Source organism: Triturus cristatus, chromosome 9, assembly GCF_964204655.1.
Source record: "Triturus cristatus chromosome 9, aTriCri1.1, whole genome shotgun sequence".
Taxonomy (NCBI): Eukaryota; Metazoa; Chordata; class Amphibia; order Caudata; family Salamandridae; genus Triturus; species Triturus cristatus.
Genome location: NC_140592.1, coordinates 458,255,199 through 458,280,986, shown reverse-complemented (window position 1 = coordinate 458,280,986; position 25,788 = coordinate 458,255,199). Strand labels below are relative to the sequence as shown.

At 48.7% G+C, this 25,788-nt stretch overlaps 1 protein-coding gene across 1 annotated transcript in view; it reads left to right on the top strand.

Annotated features, from left to right (window-relative positions):
* Positions 1–25,788, top strand: part of LOC146798140 (flavin reductase (NADPH)-like) — a 169,620-nt gene that overhangs the window by 70,943 nt on the left and 72,889 nt on the right. The window contains exon 3 of the mRNA XM_085625374.1: positions 22,256–22,345. Coding sequence (XP_085481500.1) covers positions 22,256–22,345 — 90 coding nt within the window. The remainder of the gene's footprint in view (positions 1–22,255; positions 22,346–25,788) is intronic.

Sequence of the window (25,788 nt, the reverse complement as noted above, 5' to 3'; positions counted from 1 at the left end):
CCGTGTCAAACGCGGCCGAGAGGTCAAGCAGCACAAGTGCTGCACTGCCCCCTGCGTCGACTGTTTGCCTAATCATTTCCGATGCTGTGATCAGTGCCAATTCGATGCTGTGGTGCTTTCAAAACCCGAACTGGGTGTCATCTAAAAAATCATTCCTTTCAATGTATTCTGTTAGGGCACTATTCATGGCTTTCTCAGCCATTTTCGCTGGAAACGGAAGTCTGGAGATTGGGCAGTAATTATTGGGATCAGTATCCTCCAGATTTGGTTTCTTTAAAAGGGGGAGCACAGAGGCCAGCTTCCAGCTGGTGGGGAATATGCCAGAGAAAAACATTTGATTGAAAATAGGCAGCAGGTGAGACGCAAAAGTCTCAGAAAAAAGATGAAAGATTTTTGGAGGACATAGGTCCAGTGGAGAGCCTGAATTAATAGATCTTAGCAGGTTAATTGTTGCTTCCATTGTCAGCGTCGGAATAGTAGATAATTCAGGAGAATCCCTGAATTCAGCGTCGGTCCTGTGAATGGTTCCGGCAAGCCGAGGTTTAACTAAAGCCTCTGGAACGACAGCTATTTCTTGATCTGTGGTTTTGGCGACCGCCTTACTTTATCTTGAAAAAATGTAGCCACCTTGTCACAAAATGCGTGAGTTTTTGGTGATTCAACAACCTCAGCGCCTTTGGCTAATCGTTTTACTGTCGAAAAAAGTTATTTTGATGAATTTTTTGCTGTCAGTATAGCCGTAGTGAAATAGTTGTTTTTTTCTTTAAAAATGAGTTTTTTATACTCAAGTAAGGCTGATTTATAATTAGCTTTATTTTCTGGGTCATGTGATGATCTCCACCTCCTTTCCAGATGGCGACATTTTTGCTTTTGTGTCCTAAGCTGCTCAGTGTACCAGGGTTCGGTAGGTCTGGGCCTGTGGCGAGAGATGCATTTGGCTGATAGGGCTTGGTCTATTGATCTCACCGTGTTTTCAGTCGTCGGGGATGGTGGCGGTCTCGATGGAGCAGTTGATGGTGTGCTAGAGTTCGGGAGCGATGGAGGTGGCAGCTCTGTGAAATATGTGGTGCGGGCAGGGGTCCGAGGGGGCTCCGGAGTGGATGCTATTCATAGTCTTGAGTCTGTCATCCATGGTGAGCGGGGTCCAGTTGAGCAGGGTAGGTTCGGGTGCGGTGCGGTGTGGTTGGGGGTGGTGGTTTCGGGCTCGGTGGCAGGGTCTTGAGCATCAAAACTGTCTTAGATCAGTCCTATCTTGTGGTGTAAGTAGGTGCTGAGTTTGTCTCAGAGTTCTTGGGAGGGGGGATGTCTGAGGTCTTGCTGCTGGACCTGGCGAACTCCTTGACGATAGCGAAGAGTTCTTTACTGTTGTGAGCATTGGCGTGGATTCTGTCTTGGAGGGCCATTTTCTGTGTGGTTCTGAGGAGGAGGTGGTGTGCGGTGGCAGTGGTTTTGAAGGCTGCATAGGTTTCTGGGGTTTTGTTGTTCCATCTCTTCTCGAGTCGTCTGCAGGTGCATCCGGACTCGCACAGGTCAGGCATGAGCCAGCTGGCTTTCTTGGTGTGTAGTTTGCCAAGGCCTTCTTGAGGGGGGCCAGGGTGTTGGTGCAAACGGAGGGATTTGTGCCTTTCAGTTGACACAGCACAATTATTGTTCCCCAATAAGCAGATAGCCAGTTGGGTCCAGCCAGCCAATATATCGGGGGCAACACGGTAGCCAGTTTCCTTGGCCACGATGGCCATCTCTAAAATCTTCGCTAGGGGCCCAGCTAAATCTAGCAGCTTGTCTTGACACCCACGCCAGGCGCAGTCGATGCCGTTCTTTGGATCTCTAGCACATTTCTTTAGGGAAGTCAACATGCTAGGGTCGATTTCCAGGCTCTGAGCAACCTTTTCAGGAATATCAGGCATGGGGCATTCTGCCCGAAGACTGTTGCGAACCTCCTTATCAAATCCTCTGCGTAGATTCTCATGGAGATACTCAGACAACCCTGAAGCGGGAGCCCAATAGGACAAACGTGGGTGGACAATATCTTGGGGGTTAAAGATAAAGTGATTCAAGGGCGTTAGAGCAAAAACTGGTGGCCTGGCTGAGGTAGTCTTCTTTGCCTTTTTCTTTTTAGGGGGATTCTCATGATCAGAATGAGTGGAGTTGGTATTTTTGGTATCAGTTTCGTTATTTTTATCAACATTGTGATTGGATTGTGCACCTGTGGAAGTTGAAGGGGCTGAGTACCCATGATCATCCAACGGGCCCTGTGGGAGGTTAGTAAGACCGTTGGCGTGAGACCACTCGGATGACTTGGCTTGCACCTTACTGGGTGCATCCACCGAATCGAGCATAGGGCCCGGTGTCGCAGGGTTTTGAAACCCATGACGCGTAGCAAAACTCTCCAATTGAGCGGTAATAGGTTGGAGAGCAGCAGCCAGAGCCTGGTTTACTGTAATGGGACCAGCAGTCTCATTTGTTCTATTGACTGACTGCTGGACAGAGAGATCTAGAGCGTCAACCAAATTATCCTCCAAGTAGGGCCCCTGTGGTTGTTCTTCATAATAATCATACTCTTCCTCCTCAAAGGGGGACCAAGCTTCTATTGCAAATGAATATCAGTAATATATAACACTGTGCCAAGTCTATCCCAAAGGGACCAATCAGGGGGGAGCCAACCCCAGTGCACCAGGGAGAAAGTCACAGGCTCGTCAGCAGAGCGGGCCCGATTATGGAAGGCACCAGCACTACAAACAACGGGGTGTGAGCCGTGATACTGTCCGCTTCGATAGCCCGACCAAGGCAAGCAAATACAGGATCCCCAACGCGGGATATTACGTTAACAAAAGCGATCATGGTCCCGCTACACGTGACATGTAGTCAAGGAACTAGGGCACAACATAAGCATTACTTGGTAAACATTTCAGCAATTACACATGAATAAATGTTATATGAGCATAAATAATGAGCCACTTATCTCGGCTCCAAACAGCAAAAAATGAGGCTCGTAACATGGTGATGGCTGTTCTTATATGGACTGCTGGACCATGATTGGTGGTTGTGAGAAGGGTACCATGGGAATTTAGTTTGGATTGTGTTAAAACATTATTCATTGGCTGCTGTGTTTTTGCAGTAAAAGAAAGAGAAACAATAATCGGAGCCTCCGTTCCTGAAATAGAATTGTTTTAGAGCAGGAGTAATTTCATCTTGCTTTTTTGGTCTCTAATATTCTTCTGGGCTGCTACTTGGTGAACACCTTGCGAGGATACCTGTGAGAAGGCAAATCTCAGAATGGAGTTGTGGTATACTCAGGGCCTGGGCAGTTGCTTAAGGTCATATTTAGAGGCGAAAGGCTGTGGTGAATTTCGGCATTCTCACTTTGGAATCGAGGCATTTTGCCATAGATTTAACATTAAGGTATAGATTTGACATTTGACGGTTTTCCTAATATGAGGTAGCTGTGTTTCTTTTGGGGTCTCACCTGCTGATGCAGAATCATATATTTTTAGCGGGGTTCAGTTTCCCTGTATCTTGGGTTATTCAGTCACTTATTAATGCAGACAGATGTTGATGTGTTCTGGTTTAAGCGAAGCTATACTTGAGTGTCGTCTTTATGTTTATGGTTGGGGTGTTCCAACATATATATGTTTTCTCGGACACCGTATTAATTAATTTGTGTTGTATGTTAACCTTTGTAAATGTCTCTCGTATGTCATGTATCACAGTCCTGCTACACCTATGTTAAATTTGTATGTATCTGTATAAGTATAGGTTATACAACAGTCCTGTATGTGCTTTTGAAGTGTTACTATTTGCAGTGGTTCACGATATATGATGAACAATATACTGTGTCTTAATCTCATATGTTGTTGGTGTCATAGTTTTTCATTAGGTAATATTTGAATACCTGTATGATTGATTCGTCTTCCTTGTGTCCAGGATCTCTCAACCAATGCTTTGGGTGGCGTATATTAATTATGGCGCACATGAAATGTACATTCTGCCTGTATGTTACACTTAGGCCTGAGAAATTTAAATTATGCCAACGAAATTAGTGACTATGGCCTTACGAATAATTGGCAACATTTCTCTAAATAATTACATTACGATTGGAGTGAGTCATAATGCAAGTATTGTGAAGTTTCACTATTATACACTGTGAACACCACATGCACGGATACAGGTCACAGTGGGGTGATAAAAAAAGCAATGTAACAATACCCACATTTGCCAAAGATCTTTTTGTCCTGAAGAATACTGTTGACCCATAGGGCAAAAATTGGTACAGCCGAAACATGTTGATGCAAAACAAATGGATGACAGGGGAATAAGAACTCTCATTCAGCCTATTAAATTAATTTCTAATTTTAACTCCAGTCAGAACATCCACGTATAAATCCCTTTAGTGGAGAGTTCTAGGTTGTTTTAACAGTCCCCTCTTTTTCTCACATTTTAGTACTCTGGTTGCAAAAAATGACCCTTGCTCTGTCCTGCTGTTGTAGAGCCCACCTTGGAAACACATGTGTGTGGGAATCCAGATGATGAAGCAGGCCACAAAATTATGGTTAATTCTGCCGGTAAATAAAACCAGACCTCTCTAGATTTGTGGGTATGGTGTCCATAACGTAGAGGAAATGTTTAATGTTTGCAACTATTGCATCTGGTGAATCGAGGCTGAGAGTGGTGTACAAGGACTTGTTTTTCCTGTGCTATACAGCGAGATTTGTTTACTTAGGGAGGATAAAGCCGAGGTATCAACAGTTTGCTCCCTACTGCACTGGATCTTGTCAACAAAGAGGTTTGCAAATTCTGTGCAATAGTTAGTGATGGCAAATTCGAAGTTTGAGTTGTATGATTTCATAATGACCTGCAGTTTGTTACTCTGTATTTAGCAGTATTCATTTGACTTTCTAGAAATGTATATAAATAATGCAATAAGTTGGTCTTCAACCATTGTTGATAGTTTTCCAGGGCCTTAAGTAGTGACGTGTCTGGGTCTTTCTCCATTTATAATACATAGAGCGTACCTAGTCCTTCTCTGAGTTTAGTGAGGGAGACCATCCTTCTTCGTCTGTGTTAGTTTTATTACTTTGCTTATCAAGGCCAGAAAGGGTATTGTATTGGTCAGTGTGGTTGGATGTGCAAGCATGCTCAGTGTTTGTGACAGGGAAAGCTTTGATCTTCGTGTTTATGAATGCAGTAGTGATGTTTGTTGTGTTCTCGTGCGTGCATATTTTGGTTTTGGTTGAGGTTTGTATGATTTGTTAGATGTTTTAGTAAACAATAGATTCAGAAAGGGGCCAAGCGAGTTTGATAAAAGGAGCTATTCGCTACAAACGTCGTTTGGGGAAGCAGTACTTGTAGAGTAGCCACTTTAATTTGCATCAGTTTTTAGGCTAGTTAGAGTAAGTTATGGTTGAGGAATGATGATGAAGTTTTGCCATTCTACTTTAGTCATTCCAATGAAGGTAAAGGTCACCCAGGATTAGATATTCCTTGGAAGATAGTCGTTTTGCCCTACAAATAAATGGTGGTATCCTGGTTAGGATTGTATGAGGATCTTTGTGGTGGATCTTGTGGTTGGGATCAGATATGAGCCTTGTGATGAACCTTGTTGTTGGGGAGCGGAATAAGACTTGTGATAGATCTTGTCGTTGAGGAGCAGATATGAGACTCCTGATGGATCTTGTTGGTGAGTGGAAAGTAGGCTGGTTGTGATGGGTCTTGTTGTTGAGAATTGATATCAGGCCCCTTGTGGTGCATCTTGGTACTGGGGAGCAGATATTGGGCTTTTGGTGCTGTACCTTGTTGTGGAGGGGATATGGGGCTTCTACGCCCTGTAACCTTCACTGTCTTATCAAACACATCCTACATATTGCTTTACACACATATGATTAATTGTCAATGTATAATGTGCATGTGTGATGTAAAGCGCTGTGACACCCTGCATTGGGATGAGCAGCGCTACAGCACCATAAAAGAAATAATATAAAATAGTGGTATTTACATTTTTACATGTGTGAATACTGGGACAGATTAATAAATCTGACATTTTTACAATGCATGCATATTACTTATATACAGGGACTGAATAAAGTCAAAAGCATTCCTCTTTTAAGTACCTGTGAAGTGATAAGCTGTGCACCTTCCCCTCCATTACATTTAGGTGTGAGGGTCTCAATAGTTCCTAGCCGGGATTCCCCAACAAAAGGAGGCCCGATGGCCACTTAACTGCCTTTGTTATGGGCCTAGCTGCAATCTGATAAGTCCACTCCTTGCTTGCACGTTGCTGCTCCGAATGAAAGCAGACAACGTGTAGGCACTGCTGAATGTGCCCGAGTGTCTGAAAATTACAATAGGACAAGTTTAGCATATTTGAGTGGGTAGACACCGTCTGTCTACCTGTGTGTACCCTCAACTTGTGCCCTGAATATATTAAATTGGAAAATTACATTTAGACATAACGTTTGGTTGTTTGGTTAGTAAAGACAATTGGCAAAACAAATGTAGACATGGAGTACACTGCCGGCTTGTTAATGGTTGACCGAAAGAGGAGGCTGTGTAATTAGCAGGGCCTGTTGCATATTGGAAAAGATACTCATTATAGAAGCTTAGACAGTGTTTTAGTACAGGGTGCCACTTCCAAAGTATGATACTTAGCAATCATTGGCAAAGCCAATAGTTATCGCCTATGCAAGAGCTATTGCCTTTGTCAATGTGTTTTAGCCATGCTGTACCCCAGCCTGGCTGCGGTTCAGCATGGCTAACAATTATTGGCGTAGAGGAGCATGGAGTGGCATAGTGTGAATTGAAGTGTCATGCAGGGAGCAGATGAGTGGAGTGGCTTAGAGTGGAGTAAAGTGGCGTAGATGGAGGTGCGTACAGTGGAGTAGAGTGTCGAAGAGCAGAATGGTGTATGGTGGAGTAGAGTATGATGGAGTGGCATTGATTGGAGGAGAGTGTCATGGAGTGGCTTAGTGTGGAGTAGGGTTTTGTGGAGTGGCGTAGAGTGGAGTAAACTGGACTGACATAGAGGGAGTTGCGCAGTGACAGCTGGTGACATTTCTAAATGGTAGGGCGTAAAATATGTGGAAGAGTTTAAAGTAGTGAGCCATCAAAAGGAGGGAGCCAAAATGACATTAGGGTGGTTTGAGGGTTGTCCACCTGAGAAAAGATTGCAAACGAGTGGCAAATAGCACACTTTAAAGCTAATTTTAATACAAACATTTGTGAAAAGGAAAGTTTATAATGCAATTCTAAATGTGTTGTCTTGAAATATTTAAAACATTAACGATTGCCCCAGATTGTACTGAATTAAATATGTTCAACAGTTCTTAGTTGCTTCAACAAGTCTTTCTGGGTGAGCTCAGTTTGTTGAGGATGTTTATGATGCAGCAGTATAGAGAACTCTGCTATCAGTGGTTCATAAAGGTATTCACACAACAGGCACACTCAATCCTTGGCCTCTAGGCAGAATACCTTGAAAATAGTAATGTCCAATTGTGAGATCGCACATAAAGGGAATCATACAGCTGTAAAGATTTGTACAGCAAGAAAGGAAAAGAGAATGTAGTGCTCACAGGTGAGTGGAGCAGGCATGTTCTGTGTGCACGGGAAATAGAAGAGTGGAGGCGATGAAAGGAAGTATGCACAAAAAGGAGATAATGAAAACTGTTGAAGAGGAAAATGACTACTTGAAAGGTATGCAGATGCAAGATTTCAGAAATATGTGGGAAGGAAAATGAGTGCATGTTTCAAACATAGAAAGACTGTTGAAGAAAATGGTGTGAAAAAGAGAAAGAGAGGGATTCAGGTACTCTGAAGACCATTGCCACTTACACGGAGCTTAGTAATATTTAATTCAAAGTGCTTCACTCCTTTTGGAGAACCCCTCCAGCTTTTATTCCACAAAGAGCCATTTTTGACCAGGTTTGTAAAGTCTCTACATAATTCAAAAAGTGTATTTATTAACATGCAGACATTTTTCACCTTAGTACATCAGATTATATCCGTGCTGTGAGAAGTATTTTTTTTTAACTGATAGTTTTCAAACATGATTTTAGATACATTCATGCTTCCCCCGACCCTGACAACAATGCCAATATTGAACATCGGGTGGCCTGGCTTTCTATTATACATAAATAACATTAAAGTTTATTAAATCAATGACAGGAGAAGGTTTTGTACAGCATACTTCCTGAAGTTATGTATTTCAAAATCCTCTTATATGTGATAAATAAGAAAAAGGAGAGAAAGTGAAATAAAACAACTGCCTAGGACCATACAATTTGGACAGCTGGGGAAGCCGAGATTGATCCAGGTTTTCTGGTTTCACAATATCCATTTCAGCCACTAGATGTACATGCTTTGTGTCCTTACCACCCATGCCCCCTCGACCGCCAGCCACCCTCCTGGCATCAATGAGGCCCTCGGTCACATCACAGACCAAACTTTTAGGCCCCTGGGAAATGTATGTGGGTACGTACCCATGACCTGGCGAATTGACTTGTTTTAATGGTATTAAAATATATATATTTTTTTCACAACAGAATTTCATTGTTAACAGCCAAAGCAGAAGGAATGCCTCACACGGCACCCACAATACATGTATGTAGTAACAAAGATGGACATCAACATTTTCAGCGTGATCACGACAATGCTCACACAAGGAAATAATTAAAAAGAAAAATAATAACGAGAACAAAGAACTGCGCCACGTTGCTTCCGTCAGACAGAGAGAACTGTTGCATACATATGGAAATGTTATGCCATTTGGAATAGCATCTAACAGATATATAGCACGTAGTCCAGTGCGCTAGATTCACAGCAATAAGTCTGCGATGTCCGGCGGGGGGGGGGGGCGGGGGGGAGGCTCCAAATATAGACCTCTATAGTCAGACCACCTCTTCCAGATCTTATAGTGTTTCTTGGGGCACACCCTCGCTTCAAAGACAGGGATTTCTAAGCCCATAGAGAAGTCTAAGCCCTTTTTCCATACCCCAAGCAAAGGCGAGGATGACTCCTTCCAGGCTCGGGCAATGTCACTTTTTGCCAATGTAAGGCCTAAAAATAGAAGGTGACGCTTGTACCTGTTGCAACCCAGATCCTCTGTAATATGGAGCAGGTCCAGCTTCGGGGAGGAGGGACAACCCACCCCAGAACCTCGACAAAGTAGGGCAGGACCACACCTTGTGTAGGAAGGTACCCTCCAACGACCCACAGCGCATACAATGTGGAGATGCAATTAGCCCAGCACGCCATAATCTGTGTCTTGTAAAGTAAGCTCTATGGAGATATTTAAACTGGACAAGACGCAGGCGGGCCGCGATAACCGCACTACGTGTGGACTCCAGAGCTTCCACCCAGTCATTTTCCTCCTAGGGGCCCAAATCTTGCTGCAATGCCTCTCTGATTCTATGTAGGGTGGTAGGTGTATTGTTAATGATCGTACGGTATATTTTGTGATCTTATGGTCTCCCAACTCCCCCATAAAGACCTTAGCCTCAACAGGGTTAAATGCGGGTAAAATTCGGGTATTTCCGTAAGGCGGGATATATAAGGGATAACGGCATGCCTGAATTGTAAATAGCGATAGAATTGTGTGTGGGGCATATCATATTCTGTTTGCATATCAAGGAAGGACTTGAGGATACAGCCATGTATAACTGCCCCCACTGTGACTATTCCAATGGCCCCCCTACCCGGAAAACCAGGCAGCTCTGCCAGCTCTGGTATTTGCCTATTACTCCATAGTAGAGTTTTCCTGGTGAGCCTCCCCCACCAACCCATCTGGCGGAGTGCAGATTTCCAGGTACGGAATATGGTAACGGTGGCAAGCGGCGGTTCTTTCAGCAGTGCCTTTGAATAAAGAGCCAGGCACTATCTCCCAGCAGCCAGCGCTCCACTGCATATGCCGGGTCCCCACGATCCCCATACCACCATTCATTAAGGACTAGAAGGTGGGAGGCCAGGTAGTATGTCTAAACGTCCAGAGTAGCCACTCCACTGGTACAGGTAGACTGGAAGCAGGTCCACAGCGCAACTCTGGATGCACCGCCCCCCCAAAGAAATCGGGCAAGAATAGCGTTCAGTTGGTGGAACCATGTCTGCTTGATCGGGGATGGGTGGCTCTGCAACTGATAAATAACGCGGGGGAGGGAAACCATTTAAAAAATAGCTCATCTGCCAAAGAGAGACAGGGGCATATGAGACCATACACGCATCTGGTCACTCACCTGCCTCCACAGGGGGGCGAGGTTTTTGGTCCACGCTACAGACTGGGATGCTGAGAGGAAGACATCCAGGTATTTGAAGCCATCTGGAACCACGAAGACTTCCTGCAACCAGCTGCTCAGCCGATCCCCACCCCGCAAATGATTTCCCCCAATTCATGTACAAACCCAAGATCTTGCCAAATATTTGAATAATACGAAGGAGGCGTGGGCCAGTCCAGTAAAGGTTGGTGAGAAAAAATAAAACACCATCCGCATTCAATGCTATGCGATCAGAAACCCCCAGTGCCCATTCAAACCTGCACATCTGGGGGTCCACTCGAATCCAGGCCGCCAATGGTTCCATAGCAAGTGCGAAAAGGTACGTCGAAAGCGGACAACCCTGCCGCGTCCCCCGTCTAATAGGAAAGTGTCTGGAGGCTAAGTCAGCTACCCTAACTGAAGCAGTTATATCTGTATAATATAAGCGAATAAACTTCAAAAGCTGGGGGGCAATATTTAGACAAGTAAGTAGGGCAAAAATATTGGTCCACCAGAAGAAGCGCAGAGGGGCACCCAAGTTTAGCAACCGCCCCTATAGCATTGTGCGTGCGTCTGATGTTGTGTCGTGTGGCACGACCCAGCATAAAACCTGCCTGGTCTGGATGAACCAGATCCGTAATGTATGGGACTAAGCGTTTGGCAATCACCTTGGCCAAAAGCTTGGCCTCCACATTGAGTAGGGAGATCGGGCGGTAGAATGAGAATTGTTCCGGGGGAGGCGTACAGGCTTCAGGAACACAACAATTTTGCCATGCCGCCAGTCAGGAGGGAGACACACTCTCTGCAGAAGCCTCAGGTATTAAAATTTGTGTGTGTACCACAATTCATAACTGCAAAAAATTTGCTTTCATATTTCTGATATAGTATTAAATATCTGCACAGTTAATTTACAGACATTTAAATGTTGTTGTGTGCTAGAAAAAGGCCTTTCCTTTTACTGCCCCAGTGGCCAGAAAGATTGGCACATAAACCCTGTCTCTTCGAAGTCAGAAAAAGAAAAGTAAACACAATGCTCCCTCGGAAGACATTCTGACATTTCTCCATTGTCTTTGAATGCACATCAAATGTGACAAGATATGAACAAAATTTAAAGACATGTTTACAGAAAGCGAGCACTCATGAAAAATAACGTAAACAAGCTATGCTCCGCAGGAGGGACTAACTCAAGCTGGACGACCTCATACAAATAAAGCCAGCAAATGAAATGCAAGCACAGGTGAGTTACAAAATTCAAAGCCAATGGTAAGCAATGGGTGGAATTCATTCTTAGATCAGCTTTCAAAATTTCCTCAAGACATCTTTAGCAAACCAGACAGATGCGCTGTCTGGTAGACCACAACTTAAAAATGGCCCTGTAAATGTCTCGCCACTGGATTATCGGTGCAGAGTACCGCAGAGGAGCAAAACAATGCATTGTGAGAATCGTGGTAGTTTTAACATGGTACAGCACAGTGTAGTGACCTGCTGGACAATAAATGAAGCAGCCCCTCCTCAGAGGCTGTACTAACCCCCATCTATCACAAATGTCAGCAGTCTGGTGACCCTGCCTATAATAGGGGCAGGACGCATGTTCTCATGTTACGCACCACCTAGTGTTCATGTCGTCCTTTATCTGAGCATGTGGGCCTAGGACCCAATGACATTACATTGGCAACGGGGACGCTTGCCCACACTGTGCCCTGACACCACTTCTCCATCCCGCTCCAGAACCACGCGGTGAGGGTGCGCCCAGCATTGCCCTACCAGATAAGACTGCCAGTCTGCCACAAAACACTGCACAGCATTTTAGCCCTGCCGAGTGGAGAAGGGTTGGGCCTGTATTGAGCTAAAGAAGCGCTTTCGTAGCCCCTCGAGATGTGCCACAGCCACTGAAGGAGCAGCCCAGACTCGTAAAGAGCTGACGGAGCTCCCCGAGGCCATGCCCCAGTAAGGGTAACTCAAGCAGCACCAGATTAAGCCTGGAGAAGCGTGCCCGCAAGACATGCAGTGCCAACACCCCAGCGAAAGACTGGCAGCACAGGTCGGTATGTTGGAAAACAGGCAGCGATACGGCAGAAGCTGGCTACTAGAGAAAAATCTTTTTTCTGATTCATAATATTGCGGATGCATCCCTCTGCTGTGTCCTCGCTTATCTGTCTAACTTCTCTGACTCTGCTGTACCAATTTGCTCTGTGTAATCAACTGTATTTTCATGTGTATCTTGTATTGCTTGAATTTGCTTGTATCACATGTATTTCAGAATGTTTGCTCCTTTTTCATTTTTAACTAATAAAAATACTTGAACTAAAAAAAGCAGCTCACGAGCCAAGGAGACCGTGTGCTGCCTCTCCAGCCCCCCACATCCTCCTAAACTAACTGATGTCCCTGTATGAGAAGGAGAAAAGGGTGAGCAGCCCCACCACAGCCTTTGTGCATAACCGGAGACGCTAATGATTACAGATCGCAGGCACCAGTTCATTATAGAGAAACAGTGCTTCACTATCGCCTGGAATAGGGCTGTCGAGTCTGATCAGAGCGGCAGCTTCCAGAATCATCGTACCCGTGTATGGCCAGCAGGGAGTAGAGCGTGCAGGTCAGTCGTGGCCGGCATGGCTCACGGGTGGGAGGGCGATCGCGGGGTTGCCGGACGGTGAGTGGTCGCCAGGGTAGGGGGGTCACACGGGGAGGGGGGTTTAAATACTAAAAAATACAATTAAAACTTACCTTTCCCTGGTCCTGCGTCTTCACTGCTCCGTCTGCTCCTGCTTTCCAGGAACAGGAAGCAGGCAGCCTCCTTCCCTCCCCTAAGCCAATCACAACGCTGCAATGGCAGCGTTGTGATTTGGTCGGAACAGTGCCCAGCCAGGTGCCTATGGGGAGGCCATTTTCTCCATGTAGGCTGCATGCAGCCAACATGGAGAAAAGGCAGAATGCGCATGACTGTTTTGTTCGGCCCCAGAGAGCTGACCAAACAGTCAGCGCCCTCAGCAGTGGGCAGGCCACTCCTCCCCCGTCCAAGAGCAGACCTGCCCACCCCAACCGAATCCTTCTGCTTTCTCGCAGTGCGAGAAACAGAAACACAAAATGGTAGTTTTACCATTTTATGTTTCTGCTTCTCGCACTGCAAGAAAGCAGTGGGGCGATGCTCCTCCACCCTTTTGGAGGAGCCGCCCCTGCAGTTCAGCTCAGATGCACACAGCATAGTGCTAATATCGGCAACAGTACTCCGTTATCATGCAGCAAAATACATCAATAAACCACACGACATCTTGTTAGTGGAGAAAATTGCTGCAGGTTTATTTGCATAACAAATATGCCAACATGGTGGGTTATCTTACGGGCGATCCCAGGGCAGGCCAACCCTTATGCCGCCTAATGAGCCAAATTACACCGTGGCCAATCGGTGCTTACCACTTATTGGGAGGGGCCACCCCTCCCATCAGTGGACCACCAGTCCACACCCTTACTCACGCCCCCCAAAAGGTGGGCGGAGCGTTCCAGGCAGCCCCCGGTTGCTCAGACCCACAACCGCCCGTAGGACTAACGGGGCGCTGTAGTTCTTCCAGGGGACAACGCTAAGACATCCCTGGGTATCCTTGGCTTAGCACCCTTGTTGTGCTGCTGCATAAAGTACCAATCGGTATTTTGCAGACTCTGGATCGCCCTGTAACTCCTCCTGCAACACAAAACAATAGGTTAGATATTTCCCCCCCCCCAATCCTCATATTTGTCCGTCCACAGGGTACGCGGTGGGGCGGGAAAGGCGAGACGGGCAGCGGTCAAGAGACTGCCCAGTGGGCGGGGGACAGTATATGTACCCCTGTCCCCCTCGCACTACCGGAAGTGGCCGTCCTTGGTGCCAGAGACCGCTCCCCCAAATCCCTCATCCGTTGCTCCACTTCAGAAGAAGCCATAAGTGTTGTGGGAAAGGAGCTATTCCTTCACTTGCTCTTGGCCATGCCTCCCGGAAACGGCGCCACTGAAAACGAGAGAGAGCGTCAGGAGCCACATTCTGCACCCCTTGAATGTGCTGAGCCCTGCAGTCAACATTGTTCTTTAGGCATGCCCTCACCAGCTCTCTCAACAGGCACAACACCAAGGGGCAGCTAGCTGACTGTGAGTTGATAGCTTGGACAACCGCTAGGTTGTCGGACCAGAACAAGACCCTCTTCGCTGCCAGCACCCCCGGCCAAAGGTGGAAAGCAATTACTATGGGGAAGAGTTCCAACACAGTGATCTTAGAAGTTATCTTTCTCTTGCGCCAAGCGTTCGGCCACCTCTCAGCACACCACTCCCTGTCCAGGATCGCACCGACCCCTCCCTTCCAGACGTGTCCGTGAACAACAACAGCTCCGTCCGTGCTGTTGGCCCAGGGTGCGCGCCAGATGACAGACCCATTAAAGGTGTCCAAGAAGTCCGCCCACATTAGTAGATCCTCTCTCATGCCTCTGCTCAGTTTCACCATGTGGTGCTTCTTTTTTACCGAAGCCATGGCTCTGGCTATCCTGCGCGCAAAGACCCTTCCCGCTGGAATTACCCTGGCAGCAAAATTGAGTTTCCCAAGGAAGCTCTGGATGAAAGCCAGCGGAGCCTTGTCCTTCCCTATAGCTAGACGAATCTGCTGACCTAGATCCCGCACTTTGTCTGGCGGCAGCCTGAAATCACCTAAAACCGTGTCCAGTTCAATCCCTAGGAACGTAAGTACCTGCACAGGGCCCTTGGTCTTCCTAGGAGCTAAGGGGACCCCGAGATGCTTCGCGAGGGTCTGAAAATCAGAGAGTGCCGCCTTGCATTCCTGCGTGCCATCCCGCCCAATGAAAAGGAAATCATCTAAGTAGTGGGAAACTCCTGCCACCCCAAAGGTTTCCTGTAGCGCCCACTGCAAGAAGGAACTGAATGCCTCAAAGAAGGCACAGGACACCGCGCACCCCATGGGCATGCATTTGTCCAAAAAGTACCAGCCATCTAGCCTAAATCCCAGCAGGTGTTGGCTGCTTGGGTGCACTGGTAGCAAGCGGAACGCCGACTCAAGGGCGCCACCCCGCACTCCGAGGACTGGCCGGCCGACACCGGGACTTGAACCATGAACCCCGTGTGTCTAAAACAATGACCCTGGCCGCGAGAAAATTGCTGCAGGTTTATTGAAGGCCATAGAGGGGGAGGAGCTGCCCTGCCCATGCCAATGAGAATCAGAAACGCATAGGATGCGGCATGGATCCCGGGTGGCATCGCCGTCATGCCTGTTCACGGGGGGGGGGAGGGGGCGCGAACATGTGGTGTCGTCGCCGGTTCCCCTCCTCCCCCCCCTAGACCCGGACCGAGCCATGCCTGGAGTAACTGCATAAATATATAGCGCAAACTCAACCCGGAGTTATTGGAGCGCTTGACATAGCCCCGTATTTACATGCCCATTCCCAGTGTCCAATAGGTACGTCGGTCCGCCTGAAAATCGTGGCCCCGCTAATATTCCTTGCCCCGGCCAGAGGGGGAGGGCGACGGCGGGTCGCCACCAGCCCAGGCCCAAGGCTCGCCTCAATGTCAGAAGCCCACCCGAAACAGTACTCAGGAGCCCACACTCCGCGGCCTGGCCAACACCGGGACTCGAACTGTGAGCCCCGTGTGTCTAACACAATCACCCTGGCCGCGGAAGGCCAAGCGGGGGAGGAGCTGCCCTGCCCATTCCAATGAAACGCATAGAAGGCGGCATGGATCCCCTAGACCCGGACCGAGCCCAGCACTCGCACAAGAATTGCATAAATATATAGCGCGAACTCGACCTGGAGGTATTGGAGCGATTGACATAACCCAGGCCCGAGAGAAATCACGGACTCACCCGGCAATCGACACCAGGCCAGGGACGGAACCGAGGAACCCCCAGCGTGTCCAACAGAGGACAAGGCGGCGTGGCAACTCGGCGCAACTAATCGATGTCGAGCGCCGCTGCTACCCCGTCACCCCCAGGCGAGCCTCCCGAGGTTCACTGCCCGCCCGGAACCAGGGAACCCAGCCGAGCGCCACCGGGACCAGGGGCAACCATGGCATCATCCTGTTCCAGGTCGACTCCCGCCGGAGGGGCGGGGGTTAGGACCGTCGCGATGCCGCGCACCCAGGCCCATTGCCGGAAGGCACAGGCCGCCCGAGCCCCCAAGCCTCGCCGGATACGGGAGGCCCTTAATACTTGCCGTGCAAATAAAAACCGCGACCGAGGCCTCGGCCACGTGAAAGCTTCCTCGGGGATAGGATGCGGGAAGCCCATGTAAATGCCGTGTCGTAAAGCGGTTGGGGCCCGCAGTAGAGGCCTCAGCCTCGTGGAAGCTGCCACGGGGTATACCACCCTTCTAACCCTGCCCACGTCCCGCACCACCCAGCTCCCCCACACAGGCCAGGCCAACCATATAAAATGCCCCGCGTGGCTGGCAGGCACAAATTGGGACAGAGTCCCCCTTACACGAGGAGACCCCAAGGTGTGGGAGTTGGGGGGGGGGCGGGTGAAATGCAACTAACCTCTAAATCTGGCAGCTCCGGACACGACACATCCAAAAGGCGAGACGGGCAGCGGTCAAGAGACTGCCCAGTGGGCGGGGGACAGTATATGTACCCCTGTCCCCCTCCCACTACCGGAAGTGGCCGGCCGGAAGTCCCCCTGGTCCCACGCCCAGGGAGCCTAGTCGGCAGACTCCAGTGCCTTCCTGTGGCACTAAGGCGGCCGCCCTGTTGAGGGTCCCCTACGTGGCCCCCCGGGCAGCCTTGGCAAGAGCAAGCCAGAGACCTCGAGTTGTCGTGCAGGTTAGACCAAACAGAAGATCACCTCTGTATTTCACTTTTGCCAGTGTGTCACCAGAGGGCGCTAGAGCACAGAGATGTCACATAACAGCCTCACCATAGTTGTAGTCCCGGACAGTGGTGAGAGCTCCAGTTCAGTCAATAGTTGCTCCTAAACCACCTTTCACCCTATATGCAGCAAGACGGCAGGCAGAGGGAAGGAAAAGACAGATAACTAGCACAATAGACTCCTGGGCTCACAGGAGTTGTAAAGAAGGAGTCTGTCAGCTGCAAAGCGTGTTCCCTGCACCGTTCTGCAACTGCCCCAATACACTCACTGCGGCTGTTGGTGGCCCCTGATGAATGACATGCTGATTGTGACGCTACCCCCTCGAGGCAAGGGGCAGGACTGCCCCATCTGATCACAGGCAGCAATCACAGACGGTTGGCAATAGGTATTGGCACACCTACAGCACACTCCTCCCCTACAGCCCAACAGCAAAACAACAATTAACCAGGAGCAAAAAAGGCACACAAGAGACTGAATTACAGCAGGCCAAAACCCAGCTGTAGGCGCAGCATGCACAGGAGCATTTTGCTGCTGCAGCCAGTCAGCTTACCAAGAGAGCTCTGTAGACATCCCCATCGCTACACAGCCATCAGCTACAGCAAGGCCTGGGAGGTTTCCGCCGACACGTGAATGAAGAGGTACTGTAGCAATTCACCACCTGCGAACAGCCTCTAAACAGAGCTACAGGACCAGGCTGTCAGACACTGAGCCCACAGACTGAGACGGGGGAGGAAGGGACTCCACCAGGTCCAGAGACACAGAACATAACCAGGGAAACAACCCTCACTGAGGCAAGCTCTGCACCAGCTCATAGTCTTTAGCACAGATGAGCACCGCTATGCAGAAGAGGCAGCAGTCAAAGGTCCCAAGATGAAAGGCCCACCTAGTGGCAAACGGAAACCCAGGGGGAGTAAGAGAGGTGAGAGAGGTTCGGCCCAACCAGGTCGCGGCTGGAACAGGAACCCCTCTGCCTGTGGGGTAGCTAGAACGCTGCGAGAGTGCTTCCAGGTATGGATAGGCAGCACAACATGGATGCCATGCCATTGAAGCGCCACAGTACCAAATGGTCCTCGCTGGCCCCACCATAACCCTGCCTGAAGGCTCGTTCCTCTGAGGTGAAGAGAGAACCAGAGGAGCCGAGCAGCGAAAGGGAGGCGACTGCTCCTACCCTGGCCTCCACGTGATGAAGGTGTGGAGGCATCAGAGGAGGACATCTGGAGCATGAGTTGCTACCTATTAATTGCCCCCCACTAAAGAGACAGAGAACCCCAAAGACACCACATTGATCATCCAAGCCTGCCAGAAGGACACAGCCCCAGGCAGGAAAAGGACCAAGGAAAGCAAGGCCAGACCAGAAGTAGGTTTGAAGCACACAGCGCCGCAACTGTTGTCTAGACATTAGGGCCACATAGTCCTGCACCCTGAAGGCACACCCTGACACCCCACCAACCATGCCTGATAGCAGTGATGCCTCAAGGCACAAGTCCTTCATCACCCAGAGAAAGAAGGCAGATCCACAGCTCCCTACTGACACAGAAGAAGGTCACAGAAGAGGGAACACTAAAGAAGGTCCCAGAATAGAGAGTACGTGACACCAGGCTGGACGCCACACTGTGCTACAAGGAGAATTGGGTCAGCAACCATCCTTATTTTCACCAAGCCAGAGCCCAACACTCGAGGCCAGTGGCCGGACTACAGAGACAGCCGACCACTGAGTGGCGCTGAAGAAGAGACTTGACTAATGAGAAGTCTCAACAGCATAAATCAAATGAAGGTGCAGGCTGGAACACCAAGAAGGGCGAAGAGAAGGAAGTGCGACCTGCCAGTTCACACTAGGAAACCGCATGACCGACCAAGCCTGGAAAAAGAGAAAACCGGGTGGATCCAGGCCTGAACGTAGCTTCCACAACTGACTCATACCAATGGTGGTGAGTGCATCTACTGACACAAAAGAGCCTCTGATATGGTGCTAAGACGACATGGTGACAGCCCAGTGGGAGAACCAAGAGTAAGCCACACACACGAGCAAACAACGTCCCTGCCCTAAGTTTCCCAGTACAACGTCCAGCACAGTCACCGGCTGCCTGGCGCAGCATGCATGCCAAGAGATACAGATGCTTTGCTCAAGTAGAAGACAAAGAGCACTGGCAAGTTAGAGCCTCCAGGCTATAAAGGCCATCTGGTTTTCATCACTCCGACAGTCGATGAACCAAGGAAGAATCCATGTAGACAAGTTGTCGACACCTTTCGCACAGGTTCACCCCACTGGCAACAGCATCATTCCAGTCCCTGTTATTTGCATCATCACTGCCACTTATGGAGCATCGAACAACCTGAGTGGAGTCCAACCAACACTGTAATCATGCCAACAGGAAAGAAGCACCAATGACACTGACAATCAATCGACTGGCGACTACTTGCTCACCCCCACCCCCCCGCATCTTGAGCCCCGTGGCTAGAGCACATCTTGACCATGGCCCATCTACCCCTGCGGATGCACAAATGATTAGGCAGTGGCCTCTCAGCGGTCATGCAGCGGCCCACACGCAACCCCAGCATAGACCACATGCAGTCCAGTGGCAACTGATCCAGTGGGCCTCCACTAGTGCGAGATATAGACTTGACACTGCCCCACCAATGGATACCATGAGGGAGTGGGGCCTCAGAGCGCAGACGTCAACAGGTTGCAGAATGTTTTCCTAGTCACAAGACTGTTCTCAGTGAGTCAAGCAACGCCACCTGTCAAGCTTCAAAATGGACTCCAACAACGCTCCTGATGCACCCATTCTGAACTGCGGACACCAACCAGAAATCATCTGAGCATCAGCAGAGTGGACCAACTCTATATCATGGACATGACTTCAACCAGCGTGCTTCCAGAAGGTCTTGGACTTCTTTGAACCAGAATTCTTGTCCTGTCTCATGAAGATTAAATTATGAAGGTGAGCAAAGATGTCGTATTGCAGCCAGTGTTGTCAGTCCACTCATCCACTACTGTCCTGTTGGTTGGCTCTACAGACCTATAGACTCACTGGTGTCTAGTTTATGTTGTTTTGTTTCCACAAGTTTGATGCGATGTTCTTTTGTTTTGGGAGGAATGTAGTGTCCTGCTGGATACGTAATAAATCAGCCCCTCCCCTGAGGCTACACTTACACACACTCCACACCCATCCAAAACAGACAACACCAATCAGGTGACCCTGCCAATAAAAGGGGCTTGGTGCATGTCCTTGTGGCCAGTTGTGCACCACCTTACTATTGTTCGGGCTTTCTTTTCTCTGAACATGTACGCCTAGGGCCCAACGACATTACACAGGGCTCGATACAAGTCAAAACTGATGCACATTTTGAGAACTCTAAGAATGTTCTAGTACAGCAATGTCTATGCATGCGCCTAAATACAATAAATGGACTATGTGAACCTGGGGTATTGATTCAAGTTGGAAAGTGATCACTGTTGTGATAGTCCGACTACAGATTATATTGTAGCATGTTTTTTTCGGTTTTCAAGTACACAATCAAAATAATTTTCTACCAACTGTTATATTACAGTTTTAATGCATTGTAGAGGGTCTGATAAGATGCAAACCTAGTCAAGAGGGATCCGGGGTTTCCGGTATGTTATTTAAAAAAATAAGCACACGCGGGACTGGGTTAGGCAGGTAGGCCAAGGTTGCATTGCAAGACCACATTGTACCTGCAACTGGTGCACTTATCACATTGCAGTGCCACCAATCCTTTTACAGTTGTAGCAGTTGCTGAGAGTGCTGTTTTTTATAAAAGAATAAAATTCATTTTCCATAATCTTTTGCTACTCAGATTTAAAAGGGGCCCTGCTGGAAGACACAGAGCCGCAGTGGGGAGCTGGGTGACCGACTTCCCCAGCCCTTTTAGCTCCATCAATGGCATTCTCACAAAATATTGAGTACCCACTGAGAGACCCACTGCGCTTCAACTAAATTAATTTTATTAAGGTTTTTGTGGAGACTTGTGCATCAGTCTTAAAAGAGTTATGGGTACCAAATGCTTGCATTAAGCTAAAGGAGACACACCTGGGGAGGAAATAGGACTACTTGCATCATGCTCATCAACAAGGAGCTATGGCAGCTTCCTGTCAAAAGTACCCGAATACGCTACAGCCGGCCTGTCATGACCCACATAACCAGTGTCCTGCTTTCCTCAATCTGCTGTAACCATTAAAGTGTTGGTCCCATGCTTTGCAGTGAAGGGCTCCACTGAAAAAGACAACTCTCCTGTTTGAGTCTGTTTATTTATTTAAGGTTTTCCATAGTGTGGACATCTCCCAGGTTAACGAAAGGGAGCTTTATATATAAGAGAAGCTGACAATAGTACATTGGAAAAGAATGCAAAAGCTTATGAAAAAGGAAAGCTATAATACATCTGGGTAGTAGAGGATGAAATACTGGTATGGTAGGTGTATCTTAAGTAAAGTCATGATTATATGTTAGACAGCTGGTTAATGTTTACTGTATGTTGAGCCCGGGACCCACGTCTGGGCATCCCCGGTGCACTTAGAGCATCAAAGGCAAAAACAGTACATTGATGGGTGGAATCCTTGCATTCATCTCAGCCACTGGTAATCACTCAGGCCCATACACTTTGCTGGAGTATTAGGTTTTGTATTTTGTAAAGTGTGCTCCAATCCTTGGGTGTCTTAGCTTTTGCGGAATTGTAGTCTGTTACTAATTTACAATGTATTGGCAAAAAATAAAAGTTTCTAGTTCCCATTGAAGTTTGGCTTATTGCTAGTTTCAGTCACGGCTGGTGCAAGTACGAGCGGTGGGGCGGGGCAAGTCGACAGACGACAGAATAGGGCAAATGAAAGAAAAAAAAGAAAACCACTTACCTTGCACTTGCCCCATCGTCGACTCGACGATGCGGCAAGTGGCAGGTAAATGTTTTTATCTTTTAAAATTTTATTTTCCTTATTCCGTCGTCTGTCGACATCCCCACCCCACCGCTCTAATCTCCACCGGCCGCGACTGGCTAGTTTGTCTTGAATGAAGTGAAGCACTGCTTACACTTTTGGATCCTGAGAGCTTCAGCGATCTGTGGTACTGGACACCTGAGTCACAGATCCATGTGGCTTTTTTGAAAAATATCAGATTTTTTTTCCTGTCCTCTCCATCTGATGAATTCACTCCTCTTTTTCCCATGAATCTAGTTCCCACCACAATGATATCTGAGGGAACCAAGAATATAGTGGAAGCGATGAAGAAACACGGCATCAGAAAAATTCTCGCCTGCATGTCATGTAAGTTCCGGCGGAAGCACTGTTGCATTCTATTTTATTCAGTAGAGAAAATCTGCTATAATTTCTTCAGTAATACACAGCACGTCTGAAACTGAAAACTATTATCATTTCCCTTCCCTGGAAGGAAGATATGATTTGATTGTGTTAGAGTTTAGGCTTCCATCATTTGCATTTTGCTGCACAGATCTGCAAACATCATTATTTTCAACATTTGCAATATAGTTGTGTTTTTTAAGAAGTAGGTAATTGTACTTGTGAACTCTGATTTACCTTCACCTGATAACTTATAAGGCAGAACTTCTGACATGTTCAACTTTCACAAAGTCCTGTTGAATTCTCATCCTGCATTTGGTTTACAGTGAAGAAATTAGTTTAACCAAAAATTAATATTTGACCATGCATCCCACACCGTCAACCTTTCTCGTCACGTCCTTGACAGCCGGACTATGCCCTAATATTTTCAGTGGCGCAGTCGACAAATGGGGGATAGGTGATGTGTTGGAAGTAGTGGCATTTCTCTGCTGTGGCGAAGTGAGTGGGTGGGTGCAGCCATATGACCAGAACCTTCAGTCAAACTTGGGTATTCCACGGTCTCAGTACCAGACTGACGATCCTTTTTAGGTCTCGCCTGACCCAGCGCATGCGCTAGTCTGGCGAGACTTATTGTGAGGGCTCCAAAAAGTGCTACCAGGCCAGCCTAGAGCTACAGTGCATGTGGGCTCTACCGCGATTACCTTCACTTTCGCGGCCGCTTTTTTTTTGTTTGTTGCATATTTATATAACGCGAACTCGACCCGAAGGTATTGGAGCGCTTTACATAGCACCGTATTTACATTACACATTCAGGCACGGGGAGATTAAGTGATTTGCCCAGAATCACAGGATGTGGACGTGACCTCGAGGCTCAAACCCTGGTTTCCTGCACCAGAGGCGGCAGCGCAGCCGACGGACCACATCCTCTCCCCGCGATCGCGATCACTTTCACAGCCGCTTGGCATAGCCAATAGGTCTCGCTTTTGGGACGTTATAAGTATTTAGTTATGCAACTGTTGCATAGCTAAACACTTATAAGGTCCCAAAGGCGAGACCTATTGGCTATGCCATTGCTTGTTGCTTTTGGCTACAGACAGTTTGGGCTTTAGCTTTTAGATTGAGCTGTGTGTTGCAGTGCTAAAGAGTTTAATACCGGGCCAAGGCACATAGCAGATGGTCACACTGTGCCGTTGACTTTACATTATGTTATTGAAGTGGATGGACAGTACAGTTCTACTTCACAATTTTGCATGCATGGGATAATTGCACCAGGGTATTGTATTTTGCCATGTCTTTCAAATGCCTAATAAACAGTAGCGGTCCGTGGAGGGAGTTCGGTGGGGCAGTAAGGCGGGGCGGGGAAGGGTCAGGGTGGGGAAATGTAAACACCGGAATATGGATGAACGGAGGTAAGTACACATTTTTTTTTTTTTTTTTTTTTTTTAAAAAAGTTTTTATTGAACAATAATTCGGTTACAAGTATGGGCCTACAACCACCCGGGCCGGCCGCTAGGTACATAAGGAAATATACACATATCAAGGCTGCAGTCCGTTCCCAGGGCACTGCCCCGCAGTGGCTCAAGATAGTTCTCGAAGAACAGCAAGTGTCAGTCCAACAAGAACAGAAACAAAAGGAAAAACAATAAAAACAAAAGGCGAGTTACGAGGGATACCAGTGCGGTTCAGGCTCCCCCCGGGAAACTCCAGTCAGAACATTTGAGCAATCCACTAAAGAGAGGAGTACCGGGAGGCCGGGGACGGAGGGGGGGGGGAAGGGGGTCAAGGGAGATGAACGTCCATATGTAGTTGTTACAAAAAGCGCCAGGGGCCGTCAAGGGTCAGGGGGACATGGCAATATCAGTGTCTACCAGGGGGGGCGTACAGATGCCTCCGCGATACGCATTCCATTGACCCCAAATTCTACCCCATGCCCCCGGCTTGCCACGGGCCACATACACTGTCTTCTCCCGAAACATACACCAGTCCATATTCTCCTTCCATACTGACACGGTGGGCGGCCGGTGAGCGCCCCAAAGTTGCGCTATATCCCTCTTGGCAATCATGTTCCCTAGGGCCGCCCACCGAGTCTGAGCCGCGTTGTAGTCATTGGGCTCCCACACATTCAGGACACAGCGACGCACCTCCGGCAGCAGCACAACCCCGGTGACCTGTCCCATAACCGTGTGGACCCGGCGCCAGTAGTCCGCCACCTCGCGGCACTCCCAAAGGATATGAAGAAAGGTGGCGTTGAGCCCGCAGCCTCGTTTACAGAGCCCGTCGTCGGAAAATCCCATCGCGACCAAGCGCGGACCCGTAACATACACCCGGTGGAGAATCTTGAGCTGTACCAACCGGAGACGAGCCGGAATGGCAACCTCCTTGGGGGACGACAGTGCAGACTGCCAGTCTTCGTCGTCCAATTCGACCCCATCCCCAGTCCAAGCCTCCCGAAGGCGCACCAGGAGATCCGCCCGGTGATTAATCAATTTTTTATAAATTAAAGAAATAGTACTATCAGGGACATGTCCGTCAAGTACGCGGTCCTCGAGGGGCGAGGAAACAGGGATCTTGGTCCCCTCCCCGAAGACCGAGAGCAGGGCGTGTCGAACCTGGGCGTAGCGGAAGAACTCCCTGTCGGTCAGCTCGTATTCGGCCTGGAGCACCGCGAAAGTCTTGACCGCGCCCTTGTGCCACAGGTCTCCCACTTTGCTGATACCAATCGTGTCCCACTGGTCAAACCCCTTGGTGGTCCACAAGCTGCCCAGGCGGTCGGAGGCAAACAAGGGAGTAGCACATGTCATTCGCTCACTCCAGCCCATGGCCGCAGTGGCAGCCCTCCAGGTCCGCACAGCAATCTTAGTAGGACCCGTAAGGGTCCGGTCAGCCAGGCGGGAATAAAGTGCCCTGTTGTAGTTCCCGCCGGGAAGCAGGAACTTGTCCATCTCATACGCCGGATTCAAGCCGGGCGCATACGTGGCGTGGTTAATGGCAGATAGCTGCGAGGCCCAATAGTACCTGCGAATGTCAGGAAGCGCGATGCCCCCGTCATACCAGGGGAGAGTGAGCTTGGCAAGAGCAATACGCGCCCGGCCGTTCCACACCAGTCTCCTCTGCAGGCTCTCCACCTCCCGAAAGTAGGCCACTGGGATAACGTCGAAGGAGTTCTGGAGTGCATAGAGGAACCTGGGAAGGGACATCATTTTAAACAGCGCGGCCCGACCCAGCGGGGACAGGGGCAGCCTGCACCACCGGGCCGTGTCCTCACGCAGTCGCCGAAGTGGACGCAGAAGATTCTGCTCGTAGCGCGCCACCGGGTCCAGCGAAACGTATATCCCCAGGTACTTAAAGCCGCTCAGAGATATTTGAATCGGGAGCCGAGGCGGCAGGAGAGGAGGACCACCAGCGATGGG